Source organism: Asterias rubens, chromosome 2 (genome assembly GCF_902459465.1).
Source record: "Asterias rubens chromosome 2, eAstRub1.3, whole genome shotgun sequence".
Lineage (NCBI taxonomy): Eukaryota > Metazoa > Echinodermata > Asteroidea > Forcipulatida > Asteriidae > Asterias > Asterias rubens.
In genome coordinates, this window is record NC_047063.1 from 1,789,493 (window position 1) to 1,814,004 (window position 24,512).

The 24,512-nt window shown below is 38.1% G+C and overlaps 1 protein-coding gene across 3 annotated transcripts in view; it reads right to left on the reverse strand.

Moving 5' to 3' along the window:
* Positions 1-1,560: 1,560 nt before the first annotated feature.
* Positions 1,561-24,512, reverse strand: part of LOC117303888 (plexin A3-like) — a 67,519-nt gene continuing 44,567 nt past the window's right edge. For all 3 annotated transcript variants that reach the window (XM_033788350.1, XM_033788342.1, XM_033788333.1), the window contains 24 exons: positions 23,189-23,314; positions 20,671-20,766; positions 19,465-19,561; positions 17,923-18,104; positions 16,127-16,269; positions 15,138-15,255; positions 14,438-14,583; positions 13,735-13,896; positions 13,146-13,248; positions 12,757-13,020; positions 11,921-12,067; positions 10,303-10,531; positions 9,264-9,418; positions 7,996-8,261; positions 7,146-7,263; positions 6,730-6,825; positions 5,986-6,142; positions 5,475-5,584; positions 5,236-5,317; positions 4,690-4,865; positions 3,872-4,041; positions 3,212-3,424; positions 2,695-2,848; positions 1,561-1,996 (listed from right to left, as the gene is read on the reverse strand). In XM_033788350.1, coding sequence (XP_033644241.1) covers positions 1,901-1,996; positions 2,695-2,848; positions 3,212-3,424; positions 3,872-4,041; positions 4,690-4,865; positions 5,236-5,317; positions 5,475-5,584; positions 5,986-6,142; positions 6,730-6,825; positions 7,146-7,263; positions 7,996-8,261; positions 9,264-9,418; positions 10,303-10,531; positions 11,921-12,067; positions 12,757-13,020; positions 13,146-13,248; positions 13,735-13,896; positions 14,438-14,583; positions 15,138-15,255; positions 16,127-16,269; positions 17,923-18,104; positions 19,465-19,561; positions 20,671-20,766; positions 23,189-23,314 — 3,606 coding nt within the window. In that variant the 3' untranslated portion in view covers positions 1,561-1,900. The remainder of the gene's footprint in view (positions 1,997-2,694; positions 2,849-3,211; positions 3,425-3,871; positions 4,042-4,689; positions 4,866-5,235; positions 5,318-5,474; positions 5,585-5,985; positions 6,143-6,729; positions 6,826-7,145; positions 7,264-7,995; positions 8,262-9,263; positions 9,419-10,302; positions 10,532-11,920; positions 12,068-12,756; positions 13,021-13,145; positions 13,249-13,734; positions 13,897-14,437; positions 14,584-15,137; positions 15,256-16,126; positions 16,270-17,922; positions 18,105-19,464; positions 19,562-20,670; positions 20,767-23,188; positions 23,315-24,512) is intronic.

Below are 24,512 nucleotides of genomic sequence, written 5' to 3' on the forward strand. Positions count from 1 at the left end.
AGCCAATAAACCTCCCCCCCCCCTAAAAAACAACTCTTGGTCAGATTTTCAAGCGAGTTGACTAACCTTTTTAAACCATTCAATTCAGGCAATAATTCACAATACAGTTTCCCCAGGAGAGACTTTTTTGCAATAAATTGTTTAGTTGTCTCAACCCCCCCCCCCCCCCCAACAATTGTTGTTAGGTTGGTCATGCAACGTAGCAACATTTCATTGTTGCTATTGCTGTTGTTGTTTTTTCAGCATCTACAGTATAATGTGGCATTTTTTTGAGGCTGGTGACTATTTTTCACATTATGTCAGCCATTCATGCATTGTAGTTGACCACTTAGGGACAACATGTATAACCATTGGTAAACTGTAGAGAGAGCACTGTATTGTGAATCAGCCATATTGCACAGGGTTTGTTGGCTGGCACAACTGTGCCAAGAACTAAATGTACATGATATCTATTTACATAATGATACTTAACCATGTGTCACAATATCACTGATATTTGAAGCTGTAACCAGCTATTCAGTATTCTGTTATTTTGAAAATATCAACAAGGTAGTGATAAACTTCATTTGTGCTATAAACTAAACTAATATAATATCAACGACTACGAACTCGAAAGAGTCCGAGGTTCAACTGCAACTTCCTAGGAGTAATCTGATAAGACCAAACGGACAATTCTCACACAACCTTTAATTTAGTTCGATTTATTAAGTATTATTTTGGAAGTACACAATCTCTTGAGTCAAAGTGGCGGCTTTAAAGAGAGCTGCTGGGTTATTCTCAACAATTTGACTGTAATCTTCAGTGTCATGGCAGAGTGGTCAAGTGTACCGGACTCAAGCTCTGGTGTTTCTAATCAGCAGAGTGTGGGTTCGAGACCTTTTTTCAACTCGTGTCCTTAAGCAAAACACTTAACCATTATTGCTTTGTGATTCAAATGGGATGTAAAGCAATATAATCTGTATGTTGAGTAATGCACTTACTCAAGAGAGAACCCAGTACGAGTATGGTGTACTGGGTTTTTGGTAAACCCTTATAAGGTGTTACATATATGGTGGATATGTGCACTATATAAGACTCCGACATTATTATATTAAGCATAAAAGTTGCAGTACTCAAATCTCGGCAAAACAAGATTCAGACATTAATGTAAACGCTGCAGCTTATATGCCGAAGGCTATGGTAGTAAAAATGTTGAGAATAATACTTAGTGTACTCCAAAAAGTACTCATAATCATTCTCTGCCTAAATACCTATATTTGGCTATATTGGCGAGGGTATGAATAAATATTCTGCACTAAAAAATTCACCGCTTAAAAAATATCATAAGAATATTTAGGGTCTGGAATAGAGTGTGGTACAAACAAAATAAATATAGTTAAAATAAGATTACATACTGAATGGGCTAATTGCTCACACAAGTCTGCTAAACAAAACATTAAACTTAATTTCTCTTCTTTTTAACTTGTAACCAACAATTTTTTTGGATACTGGTGTCTTCTGTGAAAACAAATTTCCCGCTTTTGTGTGAAATAAACAAATGAAAACAACCCAAAAAACTAACAAATCAAACAAAACATGGAAACTCCAAGGAAAAACAAAACAATACCTATTTTATCCAAATCAAACAAAACATGGGGACTCTAAAGAAACCAACATTTGAACAACAATGAAAAAAAAAAACTTGAACTTTAGGGTTAACTTCAACAACGGAACACTTTTTTTTTTTTTTTTTACCTATTCCGTTTAGGGGTTTCTTCTTTTACACAAGTGGACAATAACGATATCGAACAGTTATCGCTATCAGTGAGGTACATCACTCAGCCGTGGTCTGTCTGATAGATTTTGCTGATTATTGTGGAAGTTGAAGATGCAATTAAACCTGGGACTCTTTCAATAATTGTCATGCAGAGTCGGCCATCAGACGGAAGATGTCCTCAAGACGATCGCCGAGGTTCAACTTCAGGGCGTCCTTGTCCTCATCGAGAGCTTGGAGGATCTGAGATTAAGATGAGATGAGATGAAGATGAGATGAGAAAGGTAATCAATAATAAGATTAGATTTAAATTAGATTATATTTATTTATTCATCATGTAAACATGAATAGTGTTTTCCAAGTCATAAACATTAAAAATAGAGACAATAAAAAAAAACATTCATAACAATACAATCAAGATGAAATGTACTTTGTAAAAGCACCAAATGTTCTAATTCTGAAAACAGGAACAAAACGACAGTTTAAAGGGGCAGGTTTTCATAAATAAAAAGGCAAGTCTACAGACAGAACTCAGTTTTAAAGTTGAATTGCAAAAAATAAAGCTTTATTCCATGTACTGCATCTCTTTGGAACTCCTTGTTTAGTGCATGTTTCCCTCCATCCTACAATCTAGACTCTTTTAAAAGGAATATTGATTCCTACCTACAGTTCCCTCAATTATTGTCATCTTAAATGTTTTCTTCTTGAAGACCCTCATCAAGAGTGCCTTAAGCCCGGTACATACTTCCTCCGAATGCGAATTGTGACGTCTCAAATTCGCATCAGTTGACTTGTGCTCAACTCCTGCGAAACATTTGCGGCGAAAAACAGCCATGTGACATTCAAGTTCATATCGAATTCGCATTCCCAGGAAGTATGAACCGAGAAGTCTGGGGTGAACATGAATAAAAAACCTGATATATATTTTTTTTTTAGCTCACCTCGCTCTTGTAGATGCATGCATAGCAGAAGTACAACTCATTGAGCGCATTAAGCGGCTGAAACTCATTCTGATACTTATTGGTGTGAGCAGCCAGCATGGCACCCATGTCCTGATCGCTCACAGCGGCCATATTGTTGATCTCCTTGTAGTAGCTGTCGATGAAACGTAATCACAAAGATTGTTTAGTCAGTATTTTCTCTTTGTTAATTTATGTTCATGTTGGGAAACATACTGCATGGTCTTTGACAATTACCAAACATGTTCAGTGCCTTTACTATCTCCAACGATTCTTACAGTCAATGATTTTACAATGGGAGACTTTTGAGATGCATAATGCAGTAATATGCATATGCTCAGAACTTTATAAACAGAAAAACTCCTTAGCAAATTTTGTATAATTCAAGGCTTTATGAAATTGGGCCCACTATAACAGCTTTATGAAATATGGAGGTAAGGGGAGGGAGGGGGGGGGAACAACTTTATGAAATTGGGAGTAAGGGGAGGGAGGCTCTCACCTTGCTACCCATTCCTTGTAGGTTGGGATATCCTTGGCATACAGTAGCTTGTTAGACGGTGAGTCCTTGGTGAGTGTTTGTTCAGACACAGAGCAAGCGTCAATCAACGTCTGGCCAATGATTGACAGGCAGGCATCTACTGTCCCAGACTTGTTTATGTCGAACAAGATGTCTGGGTTCTTTATGAGATTTACCCAGAATCGCAACTGAAGACTGAGGATAGAAATGAAGGAGGAAGAAACAATAATAATATTCATAATAATAACAAGTTCTTATATAGCGCATTTCACAATAACTGTCTAAAAAATATATACATTAGTGCTTTGTCATTTGGCCAATAACATTCCTTTAATCTTTCTCAGCTCCCTGGGGAGTACACAACATTGGCAACCGTAGTGCACCAAAGGCTTTTACAGTCAAACAATATCAACCTCTACCCATGCATGTACCCATTTATAACCCCTGTGTAAAACAAAGCAATTACAGTAAAGTATCTCGTTAAAGGACACAAGTGTCATGACCGGGACCCGAACCCACACTCCGATGACTTAACCTCCAAAACTTGAATTCGATGCTCTTAACCATTCGGCCACACCCTCACATGCTATGCTGTGATAAAAGAGACAGAGAACGAGAGAGAGATGAAGGGGAGTGGCTTACCTATTGCTCTTCCATCCATGAACCACATCCGGGTTAGTGATGCCTTGCAATCGTGCCTGATCATCCAAGAAGTCAAAGTAGTACTTGATGACCAGAGGGACCTCTGAGTCATACTTGTCGCACTTGAAGATGGTCTCCAGAAGGTTATCCACAAACTGCTGCAAGATTCCCTGTAAAACAAGATCAACCCAACCCAATTTGGAAAAATTTAATACAAAAGTCCAAAAACAAGATATCTAAAATCACAATAAAGGTCAATTATGTTACAGTCAAACCATGTTGAAATCTACTCTAACTTCAATCATAATTCGTGCATACAACCTCAATCTGCTCGTATATTAGCGTCTCAGCCCTCACAGAATCCATTTTTCTAAGTAATATGGTTAAGTGCCTTGGTCAAGGATACAAGTGTCATCACCAGGATTTGAACCCTGAATAAAGGTCAATTATGAAGCTAACTTCATTTATGATTATCAGGAATCTCAATATTTAGAAAAGTTCTTTTCAGGAGCTGTTATTGGATAGGATTATCATTACATCTGAATTGTTTTCTCGGCATATCAACTAGTCTGCTCTCTATCAAGTAAGATTTAAAGCTTTGCAGGGTGTATTCTTTGCTAATTCTGCGCTTACAATCACCATCAAGCGTCAAATTTCTGCGCCAGCTGTGTAAGCATAGAAGGCCTAGTAAGGTGAAGTACGCACGTGCACAAGCCAAAGTTCCTGGCTAACCCAGGTCCCTGCTTCCGCAAGCAGCAACTCTGTGCCTAAGCAGAACTTGAGTTCACTACTCTGGACTGCTTTGGCAGACTGCTCACCTTTGTAGTGAGTAACCTCGGCAAGTAGATCTCGGCCATCATCTTCTGGTCCCGCTCTCCTTTCCTTAGACTTCCAGAGTCAACGTGTTTGACAAGATGCCACTGGTTTGATCCCCTCTCAGGGTCAATGATGGGAGATGCTGAGGTGGCTGGACTTGTCTGTAAAGTGCCTAGACCTAGAACAAGGAACAAATTATTAAGTGTCAGTATTAAACGCACTGGACATGGGTTATTGACTGTGTGCCGTGTAGATGCATTCATCACATGATATCATATTGCAGGCTGGTATAGTTTATACATCATTCAAAACCACAGTTGGTGATATAGAATGGTCAAACAGTAGGAGGGTTGACTGTGTGCTTTATACATTCACCACACGTTATCATATTGCAGGCTGGCTCTGTTATCAAAAAACCTTGGTGGATGATACTGACTGGTCAGACAATGGAAGGTTTAATGTTGGACTATTATAGAAATATTTGATTTCAAAATTTAAAATCTCTGGTAATCAGTCACTGAATGAAAGGCCTAAGGAGACTGGCTTACCATATTTTCTTGCTGGTGAGTTTGGAAGAGACCCTCCATTGATCTGGGCTCTAACTAGGCGTAGCGTTGCACCATCAGGAACCTAGAAACAAAAACCAAGAATACAAATTTTAAATCCTCATCAAAATCACAGTCCTACATTCTACTGCAATACTTGTAACCTCAAACAGTGAAGGGCTCTGATCAAAATTACCTTCATATTTTGTTCCCAAAAACTTTACAATGAATGAGTTTCCTACCTGGTAGTGTGCTAGTGTGTTGACTCGTTTCCATTCACCATCGAGTCTACCACGGACATCTTCATCCAGTAAAACCATACTACCAGACCCCTGGGGCTTGTCACTCCACTCTGTAAAGACAGACAAAGACAAAGACGCTCTCACAACTATGCCTGCGACAGTAATGTGATTGTGCAACAATAAATGAGCTAGTTTAGCATGCAGGGTTCTGCCCACAGTAGGCGGTGCTGGAAAACCCCAGACAGATTACAGGCCTGTTAAAAGCTTCATTATTGACCAAGCCTGTATGCTTCATTTTTGAAAGGGCAAGGCACCAAGGCATCTTCTCCTTGGTTAAGGGCACCCTATGCGGAAATTGTAAATTTCTACTGGTGCATTTCAAGGGCACCAAGGCAATGACCAAGGGGCATGGGGGCAATTGCCGTCAATGCCTCCGTGAAGTATCATGCCTGATTGCCTTTCCTCTTGTTTTCTTAAATATTTCATTGAGAGATGGTAAATAATTTCTCACCAAGATCAAGTTCATCTCGTGAGGGTCGTTTGGAGTAGGGATACGCTTTGTAGATAGCATCAAGAATCTTCTCTTTCGTCTGAGAGATGGTGTCACAGTTCAACACCTTCAACTGGATGGGTTCTGCAGTCACATCTAGACCAGCTGTGAATATGTTCTAGATGGGAATGGGTACAGTAATAGTAAAGTGAGTGTAAGACATGGTTCTTTAATCAGGGCCAAATTTCATGGCTCTGCTTAGGGACGAATTCTCTGTTTACGATTACCATTTTCTGCTTACTGTGCAAGCGCCTAATTTCTGCGCTAGCTGTGTACACAAAGAATGCATAGTATTGTGGAGTAACCATGGGCACAAGCAAACACTCCCTGCTGACCTGAGTACGCTTGACGTAAGCATGAAATTCCAAACTTCCATTAAAGCTGATTCTTTGCATCTGGTAAGCAGAACCATGAAATTGGATCTAGTTGAATAAACTTGCTAATAGAAAATATCTTTTTTCAGTTGCACTGACTTGATGGAAACATTGACAAATCTGATTTAACTAACCTGGTTTAATAACCTCGGATTAATACCCTTAAAACTTAATAGCAATGTTTTTTAAATACTTCTTTTTACTTTAAAGGTTTTGAAATAACTATTTTTAATATTAAGTAATATCAATGAAGTGGAGCCAATTTTTATAAATAATCCAAGCTCTTTCAAACTCTGGCTTACAAATTTAAAAACACAGTCTTCCTTCTTACCAGTGTCTTGAAGTCAATTTGTTGTCTTATAACTTTCATCTCACTCAGACCATAGCGTGCCTCGCCGGTAATGGAGTCCACTGGACCTTTATCAACCTGAACATTTCAAGACACCATAAGTAATAACCGTAAGAGCAATATTCATCAATAATATTGTGCATTTATCACATGCTTTTATTTATTACTACAACCTGCGCCCAATTTTATAAAGCTGTTGAGCAGGGAAAAAACTGCTTGACAAATTGATTTGCTTATTAATAATTGAGTGGGGCACCAGTCACAACAATGTAAACTTAATGTAGTTTTGGCTGGTTTGGCAAGTTTCTGTAAAGCAATACTTTTATGTGCTTAGCAAGTTGTTGTGGGTACGAGCTTTATGAAATTCGGCCCTGACAGTAATGGGTTTTTTCTCTTACCTGTTGTTTGATAGCATAGAAGAGGTGGAATAAAGGCTTGCCCATGCTCTCTCTGAGTGAGTCATACATCAATAATGATAACCAGTGAGAAACAAGCTTCTCAACAACTGCTTCACTCCTGCATCAATGAAAATTATAAGAGTAATTATAATAATGGGCATTTATAACGCACATGAATCCATTTTATGGCACAGTGACACATGAAAAGAAGGGAAGTTATGCAGTCCCCATTAGGTTACCCTTGAGGGAAGTTTGGAACAAAGCTAGTGATGGAGAGCGTTTAACACGATAGGACAAGTCATTCCATAAAGAAGGGGCAGCAGAAATAAATGATCTTTCACCCCATGATATTTTGGCCAGGGGTTTCCTTAAAAGATGTTTGTTATTAGAGAATAGAATGGTGGTTGGAAAGAAGAGGTTGGAGTCCTTTTAAGAGATACAATGGAATAAAATAAGAAAATATTCCATTGTGTTCTCGGGTCGAAGATACATTTTCTTGGATTATATTCAATCATGAGCTACCCTAGTTCCCTTGAGTGATTTACTAGGATCCTTCCTCTCTCCAACAAAATCCAACACCATAAGAAAACACTATTGGACTACTCTGTTTATAGTGGTATGCCTAATCCCATGAAAAGCTTAATCAATTTTTAGTGCAGTCCTCAGTCCAACAAAATCAAACAAAGCAAGCAGTCTGATTTTGAAAGGTTCAGGGAGGTTAGAGGATACATGCAGCTAATCAATTAAACTCGTTATCAAATTGGTATTCCATACTTGCGAACTTGGTTGCAGTGACCTAGACCGCTTGGCCACGAAACGCCAATGGTAAGAAAAGACTTGCAAGACATACCTCCTGAGGAGAAGCTGAGGGCAGCCCTGGTCGACATACTTCTGGATGTTCTCCTGCAGCAGAGACTTGATGGCCTCCATGAGGAAGTCCATGCGGTTGTGGAGAGCGATGACCAGCAAGGAGGCGATGTTGCTAAGATCCTTCAGACTCAGGGTCTTCTGGGCTTCTAGGGTGTGTAAGAAGATGGTCAGGAAGGTCTGGTTCCCGATCAGGTTGCCAAACTGGACCAAACCCTTCTGGAGGACATCGCGTTTGATTCCAGTGATCTGAAACATTTTACGAAAATGAAACAGCTGTAACAACAAAAATCTCTTCTCCTGAAGATGGCAGAGTAAATGTCGAGACCACATCGGCTCTTTTATTTAAAAGTAAACACTCCTCCAAAATAGGGAGAATTTATAAGTAAATAGCAAACTTGCAGGTAAATACCATGTGTGTAAATCTCTTTTTTGGGAGTGTTAGCTCTGAAAATAGTCTCAACATTTCAAACAGTATAGACGATGTGACCTATGTTTACATTCAAACCGCCCTCTGTTGACAAAACACTTCATGCAAAGAGTTGCGTATTCATAGTAAGATTGCAAACACTTTCTAGCTGGCTGCCAAAACACAAAGGCTTTGCATGGTGGTATGCGCGCAAATCATGTTATGGTATTGGTGTGACGTCAGAGGTCACATCGTCTATACTCTGTTCGTACAAGTTTACCAGTAATAGTTACTTTCTCTAATCAAATTTTCATAGTTTTAAAATCAACTTTGTTTGGGGAAAACATTCTGCTGATAGAAATGGATATTGAATATGGAGGTCGATCTGTGTGTACACAAAGCTGTCCAAAATGTGAAGTACAAATACATTAATTCATAAGATAAGATTGTACAATGAGTGTACTGCTTTAGGGTCAAAACAATTACAAATTGAATGACTAAATAAATTACAAAATGAATGACTTTTTATTATTTTTTATTTTCTGTCTATTCTCACACAGCATTCGTGAAGACAGATCCTCTGGTAATGTTTAATCTTTTGATAATTTATTTGTTGGCCTTTAATCGTATTGCATGCCCTGGCTGGTCCAGATTTTAGTAATTTTGATTTCTTTTGTGCAAATTTAATTATTTTTTCCAGTGTTTTAATACTGCAACTTTACTTATCAAACTTAAAGGATGTTTTAATGCTGGGCACCTTTGAAAATCATTATCACTGAAGGTTTCCCATGGTAAATAGGAAAAGAAAAAAACAAAAGAAAACAAAATAATTCAGCACTTACATTCTCTTTACTGACTGGTATCTCCCGGAAGACCGGATGGTTAGGGTTCCAAGGGAAGAGGATTCTCGCAGCGTAGTCTCTGTAATCATGGAATGGAATTCCAGATCCCTCTACATCATTCACTGTTAAAACAGTTATCTGCAACTCGGCAAAGGCTGCAAATATGAAGATTGAAATCACACTCTTGATAAATGCATACAAGATGGATACAAAATATTCTTGACATAGTATCAGTACTTTACTTATATTTAACCTTGAAGAAACCAAGCCCAATTTCATAGAATTGCTTAAGCAGAAAAAAAATATCCCGCAAAGAGCTGTTTGATGTTTTGGTGTGAATAATAAGACACTAAATAAATAGTAAACATGCAAGTACAACTATGTATAAAATCTGTTTTGTGGGAGTGATGGCTCTGAAACAGCTGCTGTGGTTTTGATGTTTTAAAAAGTATACTCTGCTCGTTTTTTAGGAGATACACTGCTAAGAAAAAAAATGAGCAGGGTGCCTGTCACAAACGGTCAAGTGACATGGTATTTTGGCTGGTAACCTTGTTCTGGTTAGCATAATTCTGTTGAGTGCCTTTTGCACTTAAGCAGCGCAATGAAATTGGGCACTGAAATCTCAGGACATCACTAACCAAGGTAATTGTGGTAACGACATCTGGGCTCAATTTCATTGAGCTGCGTAAGCAGAAAATAGTGCTTAATGCTTTTTCGCTAAGCAGAAATTAATTTGTACTTGTGACATGGCAGTTTGGCAAATTATTACGGTAAGCATAATTTTGTTGTGCTTATCATCTTTTAATGCTTAAGTAGCTCTATGAAATTTAGCCATGGTATTTAAGCTCAATGGACCGTTACGCAAATACCCATTGCGCAAGCAAACTGTTGAATTAGGTGCATGCTGGTCTAGCTAGCGGTCAAACTTGATCGCTAAGACCAGCATGCACCTCATTCCATGCCTAACGTGCGCATACAGAGTATTTGCGATAAGGTATAAGAAAAGAGTTAATACGAAATTCTGTTGCCCTGTACTGACCATCTTTGCATTCCTGCGCGACTCTCATCTCCATCTCGTCCCTCTGCACCTCCATCTTCTTGAAGCGTCTCTCGTTGGCGCTGATGCGACGACAGATGCAGACAATAAAGAGGATGATGATGATGAGGAAAGCTCCTCCACACACCGCCCCGATGATGATGTAGAGAGAAAGCTGCTGCGGGAGGTACTTCAGACGACCCACAGTCACATTCAGGTTGCCTTGTTCCACCTTGAATTATTATAATAATTGTGTGTGAGTGTACTGTGTATATGCAGTTTACACATGATATAATATATACAATAATATAATAACAGCATTTATTAAGCGCCATTATCCAAAAGATTGCTCAAAGGCGCTTTACATTAAAGACAGTCGACACTATCGGTTATTGTCAAAAACTAGTCTTCACAGTTGGTGTACCTCAACATATGCATAAAATAACAAACCTGTGAAAATTTGAGTTGTTTCACACAATGTTTTATACTATCAACCTCTCCCTATTACTAGTAATCAAGAAAGGTTTTATGCTAATAATTATTTTGAGTAATTACCAATAGTGTCCACTGCCTTTAAAAAGGCAAAAAACACTTAACATTATAAAAGCAAAACAAAGCTAAAACAGAAGAAATTAAAAAAACAAGGCAAAAACTATAAAAGTACAAAAGGTACAATCATACTGTACACATCAAAAGTCTAGTTTATATGATGGAAGGCCGATATAGTTTTTCTATCATTCAAAACCACAGTTTGTGATATTGAATGGTCAGACAGTAGGAGGGTTAACTGCGTGCTGTATAGATGCATTCACCACATGATATCATATGGATGACTAGAATCAACCTATCATTCAAAACCACAGTTGGTGATAATATTGTTCCACTTTGGGTCAATAGTGGCTTCTTATATAGCGCGCGCTTTAACATACAGTTTTTTCCTGCAAGGTAAGTGGAAATACGTTTTAATTGTGATACCTAATCCTTTTATAGCAAAATTGTAATGGTTTACCAGGTGCTGTTGCGCAATATTCTGCCAAGAATATGCTATTAGTTAAGAAAAGTTTAAAATTGGGGACCTTTGAATTACAATGTGGAAGCAGGCTTACTAAGTGAAATCCATATATTCGCTTTAACAAATATTTGCAATACCCCCAATTTATTAAATAACAATAACTAGTTTATTAAGTGCTTTATCTACAGGCCTTGAAAAAGTACTTATAATTATTCTTAAGACATGATTTTTTTTAAACTATGAGACCCATTTATGAAACACCTTAATATCGTTCCCACTACGACTTTGCCCTGCTTATTGTTGGCCACGACACAGCTACGCTTATTCTGTGCACGTTCAAAGTAAATGTGGGTAGAGAATGCAGCCTCCTGACCTTGGTGATCCCACCCCGACCAAACCACGCTCATGGAGATCCTTCCACATTCGGCCCACGATTGGCCACGAGTTGCCATGCTCTCAGCCTTTCTTTTTTTCCATCAAAGTTGAGGTGGCGTCTATGTGTGACTGGGGTATTAATCAGAGGCCAGAATCATTACTGCCTGTGCACTGAACGCTCAACCACTGTCTGATTTTGATGGATTTTGACCGGTAATAGGTTTGGCAACTCACCCTGACATCATAGATCTCATCTCCTTGATCGTTGACTGGAACAGGACACGTCAGGTTGTTTCCCTTCTGCGTTAATGATATGCATTCCATACTCCCAACAAACACTTTGACGTCCTTCTCTTGGTATGTTTCCTTCACATAGCGACCCTTAAAATGCAAAGATGTAAAGATCAATACTATGTCAGACAATTACTAAGATGCTTTTTCTATTTGTCTGTCTGTTTGTTTGTTTGTTTGTTTATTTAAATAATAAGTAATAGTAACTTCAATTTAAGTAATAGTAACTTCAAGTTCTGGTGGTTAAGATACGGAGTGTGGGTTCAGACCCCGATCGTGATTGTGTCCTTCAGTAAGATACTTCACTATAATAGCTTCTCTTCACCCGTGGTATAAATGGGTACCCGCGAGGGTAGAGGTTGATATTGTGTATGAAAAAGCCTTTGGAGCGCTACGGTTGCCCAGGTTGTATACTACCCAGGGAGCTGAGAAAGATCAAAGGGATGTTATTGGCCCAATGACCAGGGGTCGATTTCACAAAGAGTTAGGACTCGTCTTACCTCGAGTTAGGACGAGTAACTCGTCTTAACTTAGGATTAATCTTAAGGTCCGCATGCTACAGTGCAAGATTAATCTTAAGTTAGGAAGAGTTTTGTGAAATCGACGGCAGGGCACAATTTTAAAGCACATTGAACCGGTTATTGTCAAATGTGCTATACAACAACTAGATATTAACTTTGGATTTTAAATTGGATTTATCTCCCACCACTAAAGTTGGTCTAGCCACAACCCTGTTTAAAATAACGGAAAACTTAAAATTGACAGAGATCTTTGCGTACCTGAATAGTAATCATCGTCCGTGCTCCGAACTGCACCTCTTTGATGGATCCCTCCTCCTCAAACCGGAAATACTCTGGATCTAAATAAACAGTCATCCTGTAATCCTCATTCTCCTTGTACATCTCTACTCCATCTAAGATGAAGCCAAAGGTGACCACACCCAACTCAGGTGAGGATAGTCGCGAGTTGTTGCTTGGGGCGAGGAAATCACTTAAATCTGGCGTCTTGCAAGTCATTGCTGTGTCTTGGACATCGAAACAGTTCTGTTTCACACAAAAATGATGACTTGTTCAGTATAAGAATAACACCTTATGGACTGCTTAAGTAGAATGGTTCACAAAGTTTTGTTTTTGTTTGCACATGAAATAGCAGTATATTCTGTACTTACCAATGGTTTAACTGGCGGAAGATCTGGCCCAACATAAAACACCATCTGAGGCTCTTGAATCACATTCAAATGATCACCATTCACTTCCACTAATAATCCACCACTAAAAAGGAAAAGAGATATTCTCCATTAGTACTCCACACTAAAAGCTACACATAAAAGCACATTCATACTCAAGCAATATTGAACATTTCAGAAATGTCTTCTTCTGTAAGATTCCACCTTAAGAAAATATTTTCTCTATTAATACTGTAACAATAATAAGTAGCTTGAAACTTTGCAAAGCGGAAACATAACTAACAGAGACTAGGTTTGTAGAAACATTATGTGAATATCTCTTTCTGAGTAGTGTTGGTTCTGAAAAGAACCAGTGGTTAACGACTCAACGTTTCAATCACTATGCGTCTTCACAATTCGTCTTCAGGAGAATGCTGGACTGTGTTGCTGGACGCTGCTGTATCAATATAGAACATTTCAAACATCTCTTGTTCTGTAAGATTTAACCTTTTGAAAATACTTTCTATATTAATACTCTATCAATATTAAACATTTCAAAAATGTCTTCCTCTTAGTTTGGGGCTAAACTCACCTGAGTATAGTGGTCATCCGATTTACACTGTTTACTATAGGGTCGGCTGCGTATGAGAAGTTACTATCACTCCTGACCTCACCGAGATCATCAAAGGTCATCATAACCGAACCCGTAGTGCCTTCCTCAGACTGTGATGTTATGCAGCTAATCTGGGACACACTGCGTACAAAAAGATAAAACATGAACAACAACCTTTTCAAATACACCTTTTAAGTAGGATTTGAAACTTTGCATAGTGGAAGTATAACTTGGAGAGGTTTGCGGTAACATGTGAATATCCCTTTTGAGTAGTGTTGGTTCTAAAAAGAACCGACGGTTAACAACTCAACGCTTCGATGAGTATACCCCTCTCTTAATATTTATGAATATGGTACGTCACAATGCTAACTCACAACGAGGCGATGGGCGCAGCCACTGCAAGTGATGGGGGACGTGCGCCCATAGCCTCATTTTGGGAAAGAATTATGACGTCATGCATAAATATTAAGAGAGACGTATGCCCTGATCGTCTTCAGGAGAATGCTGGACTGTGTTGCTGGATGCTGCTTAAATACTAGGCTTGGTGGTGTGTGAAGCCAGAAACTGGATAAGCTGGGCTAGGTCAATACTAGTTAAAAGACATATTTACATGGTGTTATCGCAAACCTCTCGTAGAAATACACCTTTTGTAGTTTAGGGTATTGATGATGGGATGACTTACTTTGTGGGTCCATCGAGACTGCACGGCATGCCTGCTGCTATGATACTTTGCTGGCTTCCTGCGTTCAGGTCGGTTCCAGACAACGTGATCCTGGTTCCTCCTGACTTGGGTCCATCGGCCGGTCTGAAGGAGGTTATTACCGGAATCTTTCCACAAAAGAAAAAAACAGGAATTTGAGGTCAATTTATGCGATAAGATTACATACTAGCTGCAGATCCAAAGGAGAGGTAAAATCATTAAAGTTTTTGGGCTTTGGTGTTTGAAGCAGATCGATGTAGGGTCTGTTGTACATTACCCACATTGAATAGAGCAAACTGAAACCCATTTGTCCCCTTCAAATAAGAGCAGTCTCGCACATACCATTAGGAACCTCTGATTCAAACTGAGATTGTGTAAGGAAAAACGTTGACAAAAACCCTTGACATCCCATATTCTTCAAAAACATCATTGCCAAAATGAAGGATTCAGAAGGAATAGGGTGGTCGTCCCAAACAACGTTTACTTCACACTACGTCAAGCACTCCAATCTTGTTTGGCCGAACAATTAAGTGTGGAGTGACAAAGCAGAAGAGGATATGGAAAGATTGATGTCACCTGGGCAAAAATGCCCTGGGAGTCATGGTTTATGGAGCCCATCGGTCGAAAATGCGCAAAACTTGCGCAGCTGTACCTGAAGATGATTTAAATAACGAATACTCACCACGTATGCAAAGTCGTCTTCGGATATGGCCTCTTCCGTTGTGGTATTGTTTTTGCCTAACATGACTCTTACAGGTCCAGCTGTAACCTCTGTACTTGCTTGGGTCAGGCAGACGATTCTGTTGCAGAAAGAAACAAAGATTTGAAATCCTGGGTCAAGGCCTGGACGACTAGTGAAATTTACTACTCGACTAGTCGCGTTTTCAAATAGTAGCGACTACGAAACTTATCGCGAATAATGTTTAAATCCCAAGCAAGATGCATTGCGGCATAATGTTTGCCGCGGGCGCCAAGGTAACAATCACGCTGAAAGAACTAAAGAATTGTGACACTAATTATGTTGTCATGAATAGTCGTGAGCGAAACAATTGGTTCACCAAACAGGTAGTCATGAAATTTTTGTAGTAGCTACGACTATTTTTGTAGTAGTCGTGGCGGCATGATTTATAAGCAGTTGAAAACCAATAGTCGTGACTCGACTAAGCAATCAATGGTCATGACTACAACACTAGTCGCACTAGATGCTCAAGCACATGGGTCCACTTTTACAGCTCTATTTACCACAGAATTCTGTGAGCAATTCTACAAGAACATCGGCCTAATTCTACAAGAGCTTCTTCCATTTGTTATGGTCAAAGAACATTTTCTTGCGCTGCTCTATTTCTTTGGAATAGTCTTCCTGTGCATATTTGCCTGGCTAGTTCTTTTCACTGTTTTAAGTCTCTGCTAAAAACACACACGTTTGAAGCTGCTTATTTGTAAGCTGCGTACTTGTAATCTATCTTTCACTCATTGTCTAATTTATTGTTTTCTTTATGCACTTAGAGGCTTTAGCATTAGACGCTTTCCAAATGTCTATGTTATTATTATTACTATTAAATTTGGCCTAGGTCACCTACAAGTTGTGTACTGAAAAATAAAAAACTGTGAGCAGCTTAAAATGGCAAGTTAAAAATATAACTAAATTCCCTATATTATGACTGGACATACCTCTCCGCCTCGCTGTACTCTTTAACATCACATTTGATTCCAGCTACTCTGATCTCTATAACATCATCTCTGCTCTTGCCCAAGTTGTAACCCAAGATAGTCAGGTTGGTGTTCCCTCGAATGTGACCACTTTGAGGATGAAACTAAAAGAAAAGTGAAAAGAAAAAAAGATAAAAGTTGATCTATTTATTTAGCAACGGACAGAACAGAATCAGTGATGAAAATACATCCCAAAAATGAAACAAAAAACTTACCAGAGTCCAAAGCTCTGGTATGGTCAGTCACAACCTCTAAGGAACTTTCAATTTCTCAGTTCAGAAAGAACTTAAAAACTCACCTCTTCAACAATAGGCACTTTAGCAAAATCATTCAGGCTTTATAATTCAAGAGCTTTGAAGGCAATGAGTTGTTCCAATGAAACAACGAGCTTATTACATTTACTTTTAATCACGGTGTCTTGTTTTTTTATTGTGCTATATGATAGGTCTCTTAATTCAAATGTAGTCCCAAATACCTGGCAGGAAAATACTGCAAGTTAAAGTGCCTTGAGCATCACTGATTGACTGATATGCATGCTATTTAAGAAGCCACTATTATTGTTATCATTAATCTGTAATGCGTAGTCAAGGAACCTGATGCAGTTGGCCACATCAATCTATTAAGGACATGTCACAGGATTGATACTTCAAAAACAATGATGCTAAATGGAAGGAAATAACCTTGCTAGTCAGCATGATTAATTTGACGCCTGTACAACAAATTCGAGCTGTATTAATCCATGACAACACTAGGTTAGGGTCATGTGGAAGTCCTTAATTCCTCGAGAGATTTAGGGCTTTGTAACAGGAGATGCACGCAAGCTTAATGTCCATGGAAAATTAGGCACAACTAACAGTGGCTTCATCAAACTCATCTGAGGAAGAAGCAAAGTGCCAAGTCAAAACAACTTAATCCATAATGTTTATATAGTTTGCTAGATCTTGAAAGCATCTTTTGAATCCTAACAGATTATCTTTACCTTCTCCAATTTTCAAAACAGAGTGGAATAACTGGAATAATATTCAAGGATTTTAATCATAACCCTGTCCTACAAATCCATCAACTGACAAAGAGGTGGTTATTAAAATGAATCCTTGACAACGGTGAATATTTGTTTGACTGTCAATGTTGCCGGCCCATAATATTGAACCGTAAGACAGAACAACAGACAAACATACATCAACAAACCATCAGGGCCCAATTTCATAGAGCTGCCTAAGCACAACAACTTGCTTAGCATAATATTTCTTCCTTGATAAAAACAGGATTATCAACCAAACTTTCACTTGATTTTCAGGATAAGCAAACAACAGCTGAATACCAGTAACAAGCAGTATGCAACAAATAGAAATTTGGTTGGTAATCCTGTTATTATCAAGGAAATTTCATGCCAAGCAAATTTTTGTGCTTAGCAGCTCTATGAAATTGGGCCCAGGACATAGGTGTGTGCAACTTAGCCACATCCCCTACTGGTCATCATTATGCAATGACTCGATGGAACGCACAAATCGCACTTAAACCAGAAGTCTATGAAAGACAGATAGACAGACAGACTAACAAAAAACCTACTGATCCAACGGTAGAATCAGGACGTAATTTTGTCCCATGTTGGCCATCGTCATACTTTGACATCAGGGAACACACTTTGGAATTCTCACACTAACCATGGAGGTAGAAGAGCAGAGATCTATGGACAGACAAACAAACAAATAACAAACAAACAAACAGACACCCCAACCAACAAACAAACAACCTACCGAGCTGACAGTAGGATCAGGACATAAACCGTCTTCCCCATTCAGCCATGTCTCCTGCTGGCCACACCTTGACTCCATGGAACACTCTTTGGTACTCTCACACCAACCGCAATCAAACTTGCTATCCAGCATAAGGCATTTGCCACAGTTAGTTCTTGGCATTGCACACTTGTAGAGGGTAACTACAAGAAAAAAGGAGAGAAAAACTTGTTTTTATTTGTTTTAGGGTGTCATGGCTGAGTGGTTAAGAGCACCGAATTCAAGTTCTGGTGGTTAAGTCATCGGAGTATGGGTTCCGGTCCTGGTAAGTCCTGACACTTGTCCTTGAGCAAGATACTTTGCTTCTCTTCACCTAGGGATATAAATTAGTACCTGTGAGGGTGGAGGGTAGAGGTTGATATTGTGTATAAAAAAGTCTTGGGACCCCTATGGTTGCCCAGGTTGTAAACTCCCCAGGGAGCTGAGAAAGATTAAAGGAATGTTATTGATCTTTTTTTGGTAGCCAGAGAATTGGCGTTTTATTATCCTGCCCCTTTCAGGAAATAAACTTAAACTTCACACATAACAACTCTCAACTACTAAAAACAAAATAAGTCAAACAGATTAATACTGTTCACTTCGCAGAACTGCATATTGTATTGATTTTATAAACATGTCACGGTCCTTGATCAACCCCCAACAGGCACTTTTGTGGTCAATTAAAAATACCATGAGTCTAAAATACCAGACAACCTGGCATCAGACTTTAAGGACATTTCATATTTCACAGAATTTTGACTCCAACATTGCTACTAGACTATTCACCATTTCCTCTTATTGGAATGGTAAGTTCTTTCCGCATCTGAAAAAAACATTAAGAATAGCTCTTCCCTAAAGGAGTTCAACGATTGCTGAATGGGTAGGCACATCGAGCCCAAGCTTGAATGCTATCAGAGAGTGGGGTTATGGTCCCAAAGGTGGCACTTGTATCCTTAGATATTACAAGACACATACTTATAATTGTCTGTCCTTATGATGGGACATAAAACTGTAGACTCCATGGGTTATGTAATGCAAGAACCTACAATCTCGGCCATATCTCGTTGGCTCCCAGCCCCCTTTCATTGTTACTTTTCATTGAGTGGTCTGCACTCAAAATTGAGTTTACAACATTGAACGGGGGAAGGAGGGAATGGAGGGTATTTATTGTCACGTGGCAAAACAATTTTGGCCTGGATTTTAATTTACTCATTATTAAGAGAAGGGGTTTGCCCCAGTCGTTCTAGCACGGTTCGCTGCAGATTGTCCCATCTTGTAAACCGATACAAGATGCTATAAAAATGGATCTTATATTTCAAAATGGTGCTGGTACACCTGTTGTAGAATAACAAGTACTTTGAGACGCTTGCTGATAAAAGACTGTTTTAACAACAAATTATTTATAGAGAATCTTTTTTCGGTGGTTGATAACACACAGTCAGGTGGTGTTAAAATAACAACTTAATTAGTTGATGTCATGATGTACAAACAAATTATTGATAGAGAATCTTGAAGGAGTCTTACCGTGTATGTCAGAAGGGTTGTCCAAGAGAAACTTTCCGTCATTCCATCTCATGCTGAACTTAGCCTTTATGAAGCTTTCAGTTGAAGTGTAGTTGTACTGTGTATATAAATAAAAAATCCATCAAACTGAAGTTGAAAAAAGGAAAAGACATATTTAGATAACATTTTACAAATAGAGATGTTTCAAGATCTTTGAAATACAATACAGTACTTCTAACATTTGATATTAAACAATGATAATCCAGAGGGGAAAAACAACAAATTGTTAAATCAACCGATATTTGTTGTCTTTCATTGAAATGAAAATAACAAACTGAAATTAACAAATACTTGATCAACTTTCTTAGCTAAAGGATGAGCCAAGTAAATACAAAACTGCATTTTCTAAAATGAGCAAGTAAGTGATGTCGCCACTATAACACAGCAATGAGGACTCTAGTCTGAGACTTTTACTCAAGTTGCACTTGAGTCCCATCATAACGAGTCTTGGGACTTGCCTTGAAAGACTTGAGAGTTGACATGAGACTTGGGCCACGTGTGAATTGCCGGCTACAGCTTTGGCTAGGACTCTCATTAAGGGTCTTGCTAAGGACATCACATACTTCAATGCATGATGATGCGGAAATCTAGCAAAAGCCGTAGCCGACAATTCAGAAACAAACTTGATGACATTGAACAATCGGAAGTAATTACTGCCTCAGGTTTCTTCTTTTTAGATACTTTTTGATTTTGTTTAAAAGAAAATGGTGCAATTGAATAACAAAGAGTATTTTCTCCACGATCTATTTATTGTGAAATATTTCTGTTTTTTGGGTTTTTTTTTTTGTATTTGTTTTAGTTCTCCACACTGCACTACTGTCACAGACACAAAATTACAAACATCTAAACTTACAAACCATTTCACAACAGTTGTTGATCTATTTATTGTGAAATATTTCTGTTTTTGGGGGTTTTTTTTGTATTTGTTTTAGTTCTCCACACTGCACTACTGTCACACACACAAAATTACAAACATCTAAACTTCAGTTGGTAAAACATCTGCCTTAGATTGGCAAAGGTCGTGGGTTCGAAGCCCAACCGAGTAATATGCCTGTGATCTTTTCTTCTTCACAGAACTCAGGAAAGTATAGTGCTTACACACATCGGTGTAAAGATAAAAACCGAATAAGACATTTTAGACTTGATGAGAACCCTGCTTTAAAGTACCTTCCTTGGAGAGCACATGATGGCGTTATCTCCCATCTTTGTGGCTGGCGTTGTGATCACTCTGTCTTCATACCTCAGGACGCACTCGTATCCATCCTGTAATAAACAGAATATGGTATCATCATCAGGTTAAAAACCTAGGCATTAGAAGTTTAAGGCATGGCGGGTTCGTTTCTTGGGCACGGCGTCTGGACGAGGAGAGCAGATGTCTTTAATGAGACAGAGAAGAACAGGGAGGTAAACATAATCTTTTTAGGCATGTTTGCTTGTTTTTTGAAAGGGCAAGGGCACTGAGGCATTTTCTCATTGATACAGCCTACAGGGCATCCTATGAAGAAAGGGCAAATTTTGACTGTATATTTCAAAGACACCAAGGCAATGACCAAAGGGCATGGAGGCAATCGTCTTTAATTTGTTGCCTCCATAAAGTAGCAGGCCAGTCTTTAGGGCTTAATCTGTATGCTAATCTAATCAAATAAAAGCTTAGTAAGATGTCTCTCAATGCACTTACACTTACAGACCTTGAACTTTTTTTGTTTTTTACCCCGAAGAAAAGACATCTTGAACAGATATTTTACTCAACATTGAAAAATACTTTTTTTGCTTTTCGTAAAACATGACTTCTGTTCTTGAAATCCAATTCAGTGGAAACAATTAACAAAGAGACACCAACTTCCATGAAGGTCATAGATTAATCGTGGAAAATTAAGACAAAAAAAATCTCTTTCCTCTCTTGGGTAGTGCGTGCAGTGCATACTATTCCACAACTTTTGTACATTTTGTAAACTTACTGATTTAAAAAAAAAAAATTATTTTCCTGATGTTTCGACCCTTGAAGGCTAAATTACAACACAACAAACATGAATAGGTATCTAAGTGTAGCATAAGCAGTGAAGTGGAAGTTGTGGAAGTACGTGAATATACAGAGAGAGTCAGAAAGCAAACTGATTTTCTTCAGGGTTACTTTTCCACCAAAATAATCAGTGTAATTCACATTTATTTATTCGCATAGCAGTTACGTTGTAGTAATTCTTATCAACATATCGTTGATCGTACCACAAACAGAAATGTATGACTTTTGTCAGTTAGGTCAGTTCGTGTTATGAGCAAGGATATACATCAACTTTCCAACTAACGTTTGAACAAAAACGGATCACCCGAACATTTTCAAGGATTAAAACACTTTTTTTTTAGGAAGAGTCAAGGTCACTCATGCGTGTGAAAATTGACACCAGCTGGAACGTAAATTTTAATGACTTCCTATTCACATGAAATTCCTTGCCCAAACATCTCTGGCAGGAAGTAGAAAAAACTAAGCCACATTTCCTGACCATTGTCTGAATTAGCCGGAGTCATATTCCATGGTAGGAGTCATATTCCACGGTAACGTCAAAACAAAAACCAGATTTTAGAATGTTGTTTTGGTTATTCACTTGTAATGACTCTTAAGATAGCTAGAAGGTATTTAATCTCAAAAAATCGCTAGTATTTTCTCAACAAGTACAGGAAATGAACCTGCCTGAAATAGCTTAACAAAAATAAACACCGGAAAATAATGGTTGAAACAATATCAACACAACGTTCCCTATTATGCGACAATTACTAGGTGACTAATAATCTATAACGTGTTAAAATATACAATGTTAAAAGAGTTAGAGATTATTGGTGGCTTGGGGGACCTTAAAATGTGGACCTTAACTACTATACACTGTGAGTAAGTCAATTATTTATACACTGAGATGTTATTTTCAAGGTGAAGGGAATGAACAGTGGAACTTTTTGTTTAATTCAGAAAACGTTGACAAATTTGGATGACCCATGCCACTCACCCAAAGCAAGCAGGGATAAATAAATCTTGTTTATTCAAATTTTATTAGTGGAAAAAAAGAGGCACTTCTCGGCTAAGAGGAAAGAAGATTGATCCTACACTAAGTTTCCCCCTGCAACCATGTATAAACATATATAAGTATTCTTCAATGAGTAGTTCTCAGTCAGATTCTTCAAACTTCCTCCATACATCTCCACTCCTCATCCACAACACAACTAGCTCCTTGTCCCCTTGCCCATACTCGCTATTGTGATAGAGCCTTTTTTTGTGTGCCATCTAAAAGTTAACTCCCCCGAACTTAAACAGTCTAATGATGATGATGGTGATAGAGCTTCTTCTTTTTTTTGTGCCATCCAAAAATTAACTCCCCCGAACTTAAATGGTCTAATGATGATGATAGTAGAAAACGTCTCTTAAAATATTTGTATCTGAAATGTCATATTTGATGACAAAAATAGATAAAACTAATGTCCTGTTGAGCGTTTTATTCAATATTTTTTTTAATCGATGTTTTAATCAAAATGTGTATTTGATTTTTCACTATTTTCTCGAGACCCAAATGGTCGCTTGATCACAAACTTCTACAGGTTTGTCAGTTTGTGTGTATGGTGGATTACATGAAATGCTTACGATGCCAGCAACTGTTTTGTTAGAATACAAAACAATTCTGTAATGTTCCTTTAAGCTTACCTCTACAGGAAGTCGAGCAGCAATGAGACTAAACTCGCTGGTTTCACCTGCAGGGAGAAGAATTTCTACACCACTGCCAAGCTCAATTCTTGGGCAAAACTCCTTACCCGTAGTATTAGTGTTTCCCTATAAATTCAAAAAAAAAAAAAAACGGCTGATGGCTGATTCAACCCGAAAAACTACAGATTTGAGAAAGTTTCAAACTTTCATACAGACAGTTATAAACTTTCAGGAAAAAATATGCTGATGATCATGAAAAGTGGTAGTCAACTTGTTGGGATCCCAAAATTTGTTAGGATCCAAAAATGTTTTCATGGTGTTCTTGGCATATGCAAAAGTTTTGTTTCTTGTCATTTTGAAACAGCATCATCTGCTACACAAATTTAAGGGGGGGGAATAAATTTCTGAAAAAAATCATACAACTCAAAAAAAAAAAACCCACTAACTTATTGAATGATTTGGCAAAACTTTGTCTCTAACTAATAGATGTTTCTTTTGGTTAAATGTTTGCCATTTTCAGAGAAATTAAGTCATATCCTCTTTAAATTGTGGGAAGCATACCATTTCCTGTGAAATTTAATACATCTGAATTTAATTTCATGTCTTTCTCTCATTGCTTTCAACTACAGGAGCTTGTTCCATTTTTTAGGGACACAGATTTTCTCATGCTGCACTATTTCTTTGGAATAGTCTTGCTGTGCATATTCACCAGGCTAGTAGTGCTTTACACTGTTTTAAGTCATTTGTTTGAAGCTGCGTGTTTTATTGTTCTCTTTGTGAGCTAAGAGCCTTTTGCATTAGGCGCTTTACAAATGTCTTTATAATTATTATTCATATTATCTGTCACAGTTTAGTTATTCTCAAATATTTAAAGTTTTTTCCTGATGAGTTTCAAGGTTGACACTGAACCTTTCAGGGGTTGGTGCTTAATTGTTCACAAACTTAGTAGAAACACTGGATGCTTTAGTCTGGGGAATTCAAAACTGAGCATCCACTAGCAATTGAACAAGGCATGATACCAGGCATCATTCAAATCTTACACACAAATGGCAGTTAGTACAAATTAAAACCTGACACAAGGCAAACATCCTTGTTATTAAAGTGGTACAATCTACTTTTGTCAAGACCAAGATAAACACAGATTGTAGCAATGATTAAGCTTTGTTTACATAACTGGTCATCAATAATGTCATTGTTATCTTTTTACTATCCAGAACCCTCCTTATCTAGCCTTATCATAATTACTTAAAACAAAAATCATAAAGGAAAAACAATAATCGTTTTAAAATTGTATTGTCACAATACATTAATGAAGTTACTAAAA